The sequence below is a fragment of the Orcinus orca genome, chromosome 13 (genome assembly GCF_937001465.1).
Source record: "Orcinus orca chromosome 13, mOrcOrc1.1, whole genome shotgun sequence".
In the NCBI taxonomy this organism is placed as follows: Eukaryota; Metazoa; Chordata; class Mammalia; order Artiodactyla; family Delphinidae; genus Orcinus; species Orcinus orca.
Genome location: NC_064571.1, coordinates 19,097,854 through 19,110,669, shown reverse-complemented (window position 1 = coordinate 19,110,669; position 12,816 = coordinate 19,097,854). Strand labels below are relative to the sequence as shown.

At 34.9% G+C, this 12,816-nt stretch overlaps 1 protein-coding gene across 3 annotated transcripts in view; it reads left to right on the top strand.

Annotated features, from left to right (window-relative positions):
* Positions 1-12,816, top strand: part of CTNNA2 (catenin alpha 2) — a 1,200,774-nt gene that overhangs the window by 1,156,478 nt on the left and 31,480 nt on the right. For 2 of the 3 annotated variants that reach the window (XM_049695785.1, XM_049695786.1), the window contains one exon: positions 85-219. In XM_049695785.1, coding sequence (XP_049551742.1) covers positions 85-219 — 135 coding nt within the window. Of the gene's footprint in view, positions 1-84; positions 220-10,991; positions 11,136-12,816 lie in introns of all 3 variants that reach the window. The other variant, XM_049695784.1, reaches the window with a different exon arrangement.

Genomic DNA, 12,816 nt, shown 5'->3' with positions numbered 1-12,816 from the left:
TCTTCTCACAGCTTTTATATAGCAAGTATTAGAAACTGAAGAGTACTTACTAATTGAGATGACCTTTTTTTTAATGTTTTATAGTGTCCTGATTCAGCATGTAAGCAGGATTTATTAGCCTACCTTCAACGAATTGCCTTGTATTGCCATCAACTTAATATCTGCAGCAAGGTGAAAGCCGAAGTACAGAATCTGGGAGGAGAGCTCATTGTGTCAGGGGTAAGCTGGGACCTGGGCTTCACAATTCAAGTTCCCACTGTTGTACTTCCAAGGCAAGCATTCTTGGCAACAGTACTGCTAAAACCCCCAAACTACAGTGATTCATAGGGAGGTTTTTTTAAAAAAAATAAATGTTATCACCATTATTCCAGACCTTACAATAACTCACAAAGAACAGTTTGATTTTCCAATTACCCCATGTTTATACTAGCCTTGTAAAATCTCCATTCTTCACAAGAAAACTAATTTCATAGTCTGGAAACTCATTGCCAAGCTGTGACTATTATAATTATTTGGGGCTTTTGTATATTTACTCATTGTAAGTCTACTTCCCTCTGTTAGTCCTAGCAATTTTCATTCTCTGTTCAGGAGCAAGCCTCTCTATGTGTGGATTGTGTTCACATGTTAGAGATGATGAAAACAATAGGAATTCATTCATCAGGTTCCAATGCATACTAGGTTATCAGTAACCCTTAAAAGCCAGAAAATGTTTGAATTTAACACAGGTTGATGTGCTGTTGCCAAAAACTAACATGGTTGTCAAACACTAACAATTATATATCCTTTGTTCAATCACTTCAGTGTTTCCCTTCTCATGAAAATATAAGTATCTGGTCCATTTTAATCAAATGCAAAGAAACAAGAAGTTCAATCATAGAAGAATCATGATTTCTTGGCAAGATTTCCAATGTATGTGTTGAGGTTCTTCACCTTGGCTTCTTTTCCTCCCTCAGTCCCTTTCTTTCAATACAAGGTGCCATCTATTATAAACTATTTGCAAATTCCAAAGTGTGGCTCTGCTACCTTTAGTTCTTTTCCCAGTCAACCATGACGCTGCCATTTTAAGTGTGGCATTACCAGGAACAGAGCATTATCAATATGGTGATGCCTTGTGAAAATCAGATTGGTCATGAAGCTCAGTTCTTCCTCAAGCCATTTTCAGAAATTCAGCAGGTTGACCATTTGATTAAAAAAATATGTGGAAAAATCATTCTTGAACCCAAAGATTTCAGTTCCTATATTATTTGGCTTGCAGAAAACATAGCTGGGAAAAGAGCTGATCTGGTTTGCATGGAGATGCCATTTGGAAAGCCTGTTCCATGCAGTCTCACCTAGAGCCCAGTAAATTGCTGTATTGTGCCTCTTCCCAAAGCATAGTCACCTCTTTGCATTTCCAAAATGATCCTGCTTCAACATTCTTCAACAACCAAGAGCAATCTGTCTTGCAGTGTGTCCTTTCTGCCAAGTTGGTAATAACCAAGATTCTCTCTGCCAAGAAGTGATCAAAACATTGCATCTCCCTTGCTTCCTTTCTTATCTTCAGCCTCAATGGTATAGTTTCCCATACCATTCAGCTTTCATGTCCATCTGTATATAGCACCTGTGAAACCGAGTGCTTTTTGTTTAGCTTGCCTTGTGTGCTTTCATTTGTTACTTTCCAAATCTTATTATTTATATGGATGCACAGAGCATCTTTGTGGATCTCAGACTCCACAACCTCATCTAAGCGAGTTTTACTGGCAGAGTTACTCTCCATCATCCTCTCAGTACCCATTGTTCATCACTGCCTCCAGAGCTTCATTTCCATTGTCTTTTCCTCATTTAGATGTAGTCCAAACCATCACTGGCTTTTATCACTTGCATTGTTGGCGTTTGCAGAGGTGTTTGAGATTGAGAACACCATCAAGAAGCCTGTTTCCTTCTTTGAGTCTTATTGGCAATGTTCATAAATCCTTGCATGGGAGAAGGCTTCTTTTAGAAGAATGTTATACAACTTTATAATAATTCTGAGTGAAACGCATTATAAAGGTTTGCTTATGTTGCTCAGTTATGGGTCTGCTCTTGGTCTCTTCATGATTTTTTTTCCAAGCTTGATTGTTATTTGGTGCCATACCTGCCTGTGTAGTCTGCTGTCTTTGCCACTTCTGCCTCCATCTTATTCTTCATCCTCCTTCACTGATGGCCAATGGAGAAAAAAATCAATATGTTTATTTTGCAAAATAGCCACAAATGACTGCCTTCAAAGTTCTGAAAGAGTCAAGAATGTGAGACCCCATACACACAAACTTTTCAATGATTTTGCCAAGAAAGTGCACCCATGCTTTGAGCCCCATTTATTTTGTTGTCTGGCATGACAAAGTTGCTATATTTTTTAAGGAGAAGCTCCTGTAGTATAAAATGCAATAAAAAAAGAGAAATACTTGAATCTTCCTCCCTTTTTCCCTGTGTCGTTATATACATGGGATTCAAAGCTGTGGCTTCTTCCCTGAAACATGCAAAAGCCTCCAGGAAGGTATATTTGTAAGAAGTCAAAGCTTCTACTAAAACAGCAGAGATTTGGGTAGATTGTTTCCATTTTGCTAAGGAAAATGATTTGGATTTCAAAACTGAGCACCATGTTTTTATAGTCTCATGCTGGCATGATGAACTTATGTTAAACAAAATGCACATATACCATGTCAGCATGTATATGTTTTATGTGAGTCTGTGTGTTCAAACTGGGAAAGTCTTCTTCTGTTATATTTGCATTTGGCTTGAGAGGTAGCTCAGGAAATTTCAACAGGTCATGGGGACAGTGGATGCCAAAGCTCTTCACGAGTCATGGGAACTAGAGAAATAAAGCAAATTAAAAAAATATGCCTACATATGCTCATTCACACAACTGCTGTCTAAGAAGCACCATTAGTTTTCTGGCTGGCAATCAATTTTCTAAAGTCATTGGCTTAAACTTTTCTCAACAGCAGAAAGGTGCCATTCTTATTAAATCTCAAAGTATAAGATGCATATTTGTGAGACAATTCAGCTCAACCTGGTTGCTAAGCAGGTAATGGGAAAGGGGATTTTAAAAAAAACCAAGAGAGTAATAAAAATGTTAGAGAGAATGTGGAAGAAACTAAAGCCCAGACAATTAAACAGCCTGATAGTTTATATACTGGCTTTATTTGCTTTTTAGTTTAGTGTTTGGTAGTTTAATCTCTTAAGCCGGTTTACATGCTTTTTGGAAAAAGGACCATTAAAGGAAGAAAAGAAGAAAAAGAGGAAAGGATGGAAGATAGGAAGGAAAAAGCATGAAAGAAGGAAAAAGGTAAAACAAAGGAAAGAGAAACTTAACCATAACATATTATAAATTAGCTTAGTGCAAGTAATATCCATTAAAGGTGACAGCGTTATATTCATCATGAGAGAAAGTTGAGCCACACTTTTTTCAGTATGGAGATATATATTGAATACAAATAAGTTCCAATGTCATGCTATGGAAATTACCTGTATATTTGATTATGGTGTTTTAATTAGTTTTTATTCACTAGGTTTCAGAGGAGTTGATAGGTTCTTTTAAATTTAAAAATGGAGATATACACATAGAACTGGAGAAATGAAAACCATTTTATAACCTTTGATTATCTTTAGCTACCCAAAGATTTATACCTTGCACATTATTCTGAATGAGATTGGAAACACAAAAACAGGGTTTTAGAACATAGAATGCTGAATATCAAGCATTCTGATAAAATGGAAATATTCCACGTACATTATTTTTTTAAGGTTCAAATAAAACAGGAGCCCCATTATAACAACGAAGCCAGAGCACAGGAGCAATAACCCTGCTCTGGACAGGGATTTGATGTTCAGGTCAGAGATGGAGGGATGCTGATATAACTTATAGCTGACTCCCCATGAAAGTGTTACAAAGTTAATAGATTTTATTGCATATAAATGCCTTTTTTCACGCAAACAAAATATAGGAACAGAGTTTAGAGGTGAGGAATGTTAGTTCCCTTCGTTCTCAGGCTGATTGAATGGAACCCTGACCTATCCCTGAGGGACTGAGTAATTTGCCCTAATGTGCACTTTTGTTCTTTGTCCTTTAATCTCTCCTTTCCAAATTTGAATTCCTCTCAATTGGGTTATGGAGAGGTTTGACAAGGTGAACAAGTATAATTTGCAACACCAGTAGGATTTGAATTGGTAAAGAGAAAATTGTAGAATAAGGGTCAATTATAGTCACTCTTATAGCCTATGTTTCATATCATTAAAAAAATGGACTAAATTAAAATTAACATGAATATTCATGATGATAAATGAAAAATATTCATAAAAATGCTGGAAACTGAGAATAGTCAAATCAATCCTACCTGACACTGGCATATGATCGAAGATACATATATGCTATATGTATATGCATGCATGTATGCACACAACAAATACATGTGATTTGACACTTAAATTCCTTGTTCCCTAAATAAGCAGTAATCAAGAACTGAACAAATAGTTGACAACTGTGACATATCTGATTCAATACAATACAGTTTGGGGGCAAATATGGTGTTTATTTGTACCAAGCTATATATACATACATATATATGTATATATATGTATGTATAATACATATATATACATATATATACATATATATATTTGTACTATATATATGTACATATATATATACATATATACATATATACATATATATATTTGTACAATGCCATATATATAAATATATAGATATAGATATAGATATAGATATAGATAATTGTGTTTTGTTGAGATGAGAATTACATTTTACTTGAAAATTTCTGTGTTCACGCTGTAAAAAAAGTGTCAGTATTTTGTAATGGAATTAAACGTTCACTGAAACAAGTGTTGTACTTAGTTGTGTAGACTTGTACTTTAAACAACCCTTTCTGGGGAAAGAGTCATTTTTGTTATATCTTCTGATTCTGTCTATTGTCAATTCTCGATTATCTCCACTGATCAAAGTATAGTAATAATGGGAAAAAATCTAAATTGCTAGTTTTCAGTTTGGGTTTGGAATCCACTTCTGTGCTTCATTTAAACAAAAGGGTATGTGTTCAGACAACTCACAGCTGTTCCAAAGAATTTTATCCAGACCTTCCAGAGGGTGAGCCATTAAGTATTTGGGCTTAAAGGACTTTTTCTGATCTGGGGAGAGTAGGGGAATCCAGATCCAGGGAAGTAAAATTAAAACAAACTTCAGATTATAACTCTGAATGGAGAGGTAGTGGAGATACTCTGTACCGATAAAAAAATTAAACAGGTATTTATCATTTTCAGAATGGCAGTAGTTCTTTGCACTTAATCTGCTAGTATGATGGGTTGTTGCATAATTCAATCTTTCTCCCAACAACCTGCCCGCTAATCTGTTATGATGGTAAAACTATAGCCACTTAAATTCTGATTCCCGCGTTAAGTCTTCCTCCGGTACATCCGTGTCAATGTACATTGTCACTGATTTTTGCACAACACAGATTATGCAAACCTTCAGAGAAAAATAACACTTCAGTGTTTTTGCAGTGCAAATGCATTCTCCCAGTGTTATAAAAGTGACATTTAACAAACTCAAGGTATTATTTTTGGAAGAAATTGGAAATAAGAATTTTTATAAGAAAAGGAAAAAATCTCCTTGGGTGTCAGGCATCATAGGAAGCTTTATGTCTGTAGCACCACGGCGCAAGCTGTCTCCCTGAATTCAAATAATCTTGCACAAATGAGGAAGGTGTACTGCTCTGCTATAAGAAGTAACTCTTCAGTTACATACTTAAAGATACTGATTCTAAACTTATCAAGATGGTCAATTCTGTTCACTGAAAAAAAGAATCAGTTATCCACTGATGAAATTAAACCAGTTGGTTATCTTACTGAATTGTTTTATGCATAGAAAAAGAGTTTATAGTCTAATGCTCTCATCCTAAAATAAGAAAGCAGACTCTATTGTGGCAAAACTGGTATGTGAGCCAAGCAAGTAACTCTTTTGACCTTGACTGGAGACATGGATTAAACTAACTTGGATCTACTCAGTGGATTGATTTGATTGAATCACCTGAACTTGTGAGCTGAGCAGTTTCTATTTTAGTTTGAGGGCATCATTGTTTGTAAGAGTAGAAGGGGTTAGTGGCTTTAGGAAGAGTGTCTCTGCATCAGAAATGTCAATGCCATTACCTGTCATTGAATCAATGAACTTTCCTTCCTTTGGGTTTTAGAATTTTTTCAAGTTTCAAAAGCCTCGAATTAAAAGAAGGAAGGCAAATACTTTATTGGTTAGTAATTAATGCCTTAGATTTTAGTTAATATTCTGAGGATTATTTGGCATCAAATGAATAGTAATATTTTGTGAAAACTTGGAAATTAGACACATGGGAGGTACCTAGATGAGGGACAATGATTGCATCTATCTTTTGATATCTGTGAAACACAGGCAAACCTATTTAAGATATACTGGTTTGTACCATTTTCCCATGAGACAAGTTCTAATTTTGAGATATTGTCAATATGTGATAATTGTCTGAGTTCATTCTAAGATGTTCTTTATTAATCTATAGTTTTAATAATGAATGTCTGTAGTAGTGTCTTAAGAACTACATCCCACCTCCCATTTTTAAGTAGTTTTGGATATGTGAGAACAACCCAGATCTAACTGTTCCCTTCAGTTGAACCAAATAATTATGAGAAACCAAAGCGTTGAGTGAATACCTTTATTTAGATACAGTATCTATAACTCATTTCCTCTTTTTTGGTTTTCCTGTATACACTTCAATTCATCAGCTCTAGTCAAGAAATACATTATTTTGAACGGGTTACCTAAATCTATTGTTTTTTGTTGTTGTTGTTCCTACTCGGACATGCCTCAAGAGAAGATAAAGTATGAATAAGTTGATATAAAAGATATAAATAAGTAAAAAAGAGAATATGAATGTTAAAACCATATACAAACATTATCTGGGAATTTCATTATTGATTTTGCACAAACTTCCATGACCTCAGATGACTCAAAATAAAGGAAATAAAAAGACCCTCATAGCAAAACTGAGACAGGAGTAATGTTTTTCTAGGAAAAAACCAGTGTTTCCATTATCCGTTCCTAATTTCTAACGACAAAATAACAATCAGAGTTCAAAGAAATGTATTTATTGCTCATTCTCATAAGGATATTTTAATTCATTGAATTCAATGTTTCCATTGCATTTAAACAATGTAAAAGGCATGGTGCTAAATATTGGTTGGATGACAGAATTCAAAGTTCTTTATCTCTAATAGCAAATACTTTTTGTGAAAAGGATAAATTTTTCCATCCATTGTGCTTTTGTTAGATTGTGGAGTCTATTGTTTTCATTTTTTCCCCATTTAGTTTCTCATCTTACTGTTTAGCATTCTCAGCTGGAATAGCAGGGTGTCTGTTGAACTACCTCTGTATTCACTGGTTTTCTTTGTTTACTCTATTCTAGAAATAAAACTGTGTTTAACTTACTATTGTCTACATTCTGTCCCTACAGATTATGTCAAATGCTTTCTCCAGCTTAATTTAAATGATTTATAAAATATGTCTTTGATCACAACCCTTAGAAGAGAAATATGTTCCGTGTTATGGCCCATGTATCTTACAAATAGGAAAGACTTCTGGATAGACAATGTGAAGGATTTTTAGCTCAGATTTCTTTTACTGCTTCACAATACATTGTCTTACTCTATCTTGAATAGTCATTTTCCTTCTGGGCAATAAATATATTTTAAATATTTCATCCTAATCCTATTTTCTTGAAGGCAAACTTAATTTAGACTTTAATCTTTTCTTTCATCATCAATACTGTGTCTTATTTTATTGCTTTTCTCTGAATACCTTCATCTGTACGGATGTCTTGCTGATAATGAACTTGACTGGAAGTCTGGCTAGATGTTCTGTCAAATCTCTAAAATCTGTCTCTTGACCTCTTTTATATGTTTTCCTTTGCAAATCTATTTTGCAACTGAAAGAGAATATCCTGGAGAAGTTCCAGGATATCAGAGAAGTTCCAGGATATCAGATGCTGAGAAGTCAGCAATATCTTCTAAGGACCATGTACTCTTTTAAGCCCAAGGTTCTATATGTGAGACACTATCTTAAGACAAACTCAAATATGATCTCTTTATCTGGGAACTCCCAATTCAAATCTGTTGCTATCAAAATTAATCATATTCTCTTACTGTAATATTTCTCTTTAATAATAACATTTTGGTCACACTGCATTCCAACTGCCTGATCATGTCTCCCATGATAAATTACTTGGTAAATACATCTACGGATTATTCTTTTGGAGTGTACAAATTATTCCACCTGACTTCTCAATCCTTTGCACTAAGAAGTTGAATTAAAACTTTTTTGTTTCAACGAACAAAAAGTTGAAACCAACCCTACATCTCTCTGGTCCAAACAAAATTATAACCAAGACTTCAATAATAAGGTCTCTTGACTGAAATCTTGCAATCACTTCATGTCTTGCCTTGAAGGGCTAACTCATCCATTTATGTGATGTCATAGGAAGTATGCATCAAATCCATAATTGTAATAAGACTTAGTTTTCATAAAAAATGTCAAGAGGCTAGATCCTAAGAAGAGTTGGAAATTATTTGATCCAGGCATTGCATTCTGTGTCAAAGAAAATTTTGTTATTTTAACTAATATCATAACTAAAGACATTATTGTAATCAATCATACTAAATTCACCTAAAAAGTCAGCACAGTTCACCACTCTGCATCCATTTGATGCAGCCTAGTTTTGCATTGGGTTCCTGAAGACATGCTCCATTTCCAGATAAACAATAGATAATTAATTAAAATACCAATAGATTATAATCTAAGTCCAGCTTGTTTTATTTCAATATTTAAAAAGTGTTTATCTCCATTTTATTCTAATATCTTAATGCTGGCAAAAGTGTACCTCCTTTGTTTGGTAGTAACATTTTTAAAGTGCTTATTGGAAGAATGGACAGCTGCATCATTAATCTTAAATAGTGACTTTTGTATTTTGTATGAAAGGTGAGATGACACAGATAAGTTTCTAATACATAATAATCATTTTTGAAACTGATCGATAAAAGAATTGGTAAAATAATAACACTTTCCCTACAGTGAAAAATCAGGAGATGGCTAATTTCTAAAGCCAAGCAGGATTGTTATAAAACATAAAAAAGCAAGGATAAGCCAACTAGTCAATGATCTAATATGTAAAAATTGGAAGAAAATAGCTTTATAGGACCATTGATTGTGAAATTTCACTCAATAAAAGCTGTTAAATATAGAATTTGAATTTAGACTTATTGAACATAAAAAGAGAATAATTCAGCAAGGAAAACATATGCACAGTATTATTGCTTCTTCTAGTAAGTACTAAAAAACCCAAATATAGGAAAATTTTCAATTTCATTCTTGCTTCTCATATGCCAATATTTTTCTTTTTTATTGTCTTTAATTCTCTAAAGACATTCTTTAAATGCCTTTAACATTTATTTTGAAGTAAAAGATGGGAGTAATGTTGCCAGATTCATAATCAGTTTGAATTTACTAGCTTCTGTGTTTCAAAATGCTCCCTAATCTACCAATTTTGTATAGTTTAAAATTATGATTATTTCATCCACTTAGATATTTAGTGAGCTAAGAATGACAGGACTAGAGATAGAACTGTATTGGCTTAAAACGCCAGAAAAAAATCCAAATTAGGAATTTTGTTTATCTGTGTACAGAAACAGGCTCCGGGCTTTACCCATTTATGATGCTGTGAATTCTAAGCTATTATTCTGAATCTTTACTGAAATATTTTCTGTGGAAAAAGGTTCACTTTTCATATATTCCACTGGGCAAATAAAGATCTGGCTTCCATGTGGATGGTTTCAGGATCTGCTTGCTCTTCCTTTTGTTTTGTTATAATACTCACTTGACAACTTTGACCAGTTCAGTTTTTAAAGCTCTAAATCTACATTTGAAAAGAAAAAAAAACCTAGTGCTCTCCACATTTTTCTCCCAACTTGCCTGATTTCCAAAAAAAAAAAAAATTTGGAATCAGGCTTTAAACAAAGCTATAACGCTATGACTATAGCAGAACTGCATGTGACGAAAATGTTTGGTCACTGAGCATTACTGGGTCACCTAAACTTGACCTCTAAAAGTAGCAGCGTAGTGGACCTTGTGATTGTAGCAATATTGCCATTTGATTTTTCTCCAGGTTTGAAGGTCGGATCTAATTATCCCTTTAGGTGTATGCTATATTTGGTATACATAGAAAAACTTAGTCAAGATTATCAGTAATATTTTATATCAAAAATAACATTTTAAGAGGTAGAAATTCCAAGGGTAGAACTAGGCATTGATTATTGGCTTATCTTTTAAATTGTGCCTATCACACAACTCATGCTTGAGTACAAAAAGGAACAGTAAAAAATAATTGCCATTCTAGCAACAATGAGTGTGTTAATTCCTCAGTGAACCCAATGGAAGAGGTAAGTATCCCTTTAGCACCATGTACTGGCTGAGTGTGCTGAGGCCGAGAGCTTGCTGAAGGTCACACAGCAGGGCAATGGAACTTCCTAGAAAGACATCTGACATTCCCCGTGTACAGTTCCAGGCATTAAAAGCTTCAGCCCTTGCTTTCTCTCTTGGTGATCTTCAATGCTTTAAATAGGGGATTCATCCCCTTTGAACCCCACTACAATTGTCCCTTACAATGCCTGACAAGGCGGGATGCTGCTTCATCCTCCTTCTCCCAGATGGTCCATTTATCTGTTCAAGAGAGCCAGTGAGGAATCCAAATGGCCGGACTGCTTAATATCACAGAGCCCCACCCATATCTCTTTCAGTACATAATTCCTTCATAGGCCTCTTTCTCCCAATTACCCACTCCCTCTTACACCTCCCTAATCCCTTCCCAATAGGGTACGTTTTTTTTTTTTTTTTTTTCTCTTGCTCTCTCTCTCACTCTCTCTTTTCTGTATCTCTCGGAAATCAGACAGGAGTTCAGAGCACTTTCACTACCTTTTATGAGGTAGATTGTGATGTCATAGATGGGGGCAGGGCTAGTCAACTTTCTACCCACCTCCCAACCTGTGCTGAGGGAGCTCCGATCGGGTGTGGAAGCAGTGATTCTTCCATGGTGAGTAACTTTGCTTTCTGATCTAACCTGTCTCATTGTAAACATTCATTTTGAAAGCAGGGGAATGGGGTTTCAAGGAAGTAAAGATGTGACCAATCAAGCCCTCTTTACTTACTATTAACCAACTTTGGGCAAAGGATCTACTTATTTATTCTTTATTTAAGTCAAGATTTCCACAACACAGATGTACTCTTCAAGTATGATCTAAACTTGAGAAGTTGAAAATGGTATTTTCATTCCTTTATTTCTCATTCTTTCTTCCCATTGGGACTGAAAGTCATTGCATATGTGGAATGAATCCATTCTGTAGTCTTTTAGTGAGCTTTCTATAAAGGAAGGCTAGTTAGGAAAGCGTATTCTTCTTCATTTGAAAGATTTCAGGATCACAGGATATCCTTTATTAATGTTTAGCCAGAGAATCAATGTGCTCTTCTAAAATTGTAGAGTAAAACTGTGAAAAAACTGATACATAAGAATTATCAACAAACTTGGTTCTGATATAAACAAATGAAAACTTTCAAATGCAAAAACTAAAGTATTTATTTTAAAAAAAGAGTCACCACTCTTGCAAGATTAAGGGTGCATCCATTTCAATGTGTCTCAACCAAATTTGCTACCTTTTTGTTGCATGTCATAACAATGATGCTGTTTTATAGGATTTCTTGGTAAAGAGCTGTGAAAAACCACGGTTCTTTGTTTCATTTGGGTTTCTATTATTACTGATTACTTCTTTTATATGCCATAGTATTTAGAAGGAAAAGATCAACTGGAGTGAGCATATTCCTTCATTTTCCTTGTTCTCTCCTGGGTACCTATTAAAATGGTTAAAGTGTCAATTTTTTTATTAGAGGGGAAAGAAGGTTCATGGAGACGGTTACATCTTTAAGGGATGTCGCATCAGGGTGGGTGTTTTTAAAAAGGTTTGGCCATCAGAATGTGAGGCCCGTTACTTTTCATAGGGTGGGATTAAAAGTATCCTAGTTTGAATTATAGGTATTATGAAATGTGTTAAGTGGATATCATTCATTTTTTCAAATCCCTAGTTAACTAGGTATGTATGGATATTGGTATTGGAGAACTGGGGTAGTTTAAAAGGAGCAGTCCTTTTATTTCCCAATGTTCAAATGTTTTAATGGCCTTTAGATTATGCACATGGAGCATATATTAGATTACATTATCTATTAATGTTCAGAAAGAGAAATGTTACTTGTATCTCAGTCTGTATACTCCACACAAACTTTTCTACTCAAGAGGATTGTATTAAATTGTTTATGTTTTACCTCCTTGCTAGATCTTAAGCTCAGTGAAGGGACCAAACCTCATATAGTCAATGCTGTTTAGATTTGCCCCCAAATTTAAAATTCTTGGACAACATAAGGAGGAGTCCTTTCTCATCAGTAGCTCTTCTGTTATGTGTAGAGCCTCTATCCTTCCCCCACAAGGGCTCTCCCTCTTTTCATTACCTGGGGTGGAGTGGTATCATGACTGCTGAAGTTATTTTCCCACCTAAGCTTTCTAACTTAAAGAAGCGACTGTAACGGTAGAGATTTCAGGCACAATAAGGAGAAATAGAGTCATAACTGGCCCATAGGAAGATTTAGGTGATAATCACCTGCAGTCAACTTAATATTGCAATGTGGGTAACAATGCCAAAGTCTCATACGTTGGGTGATCCCTCTCC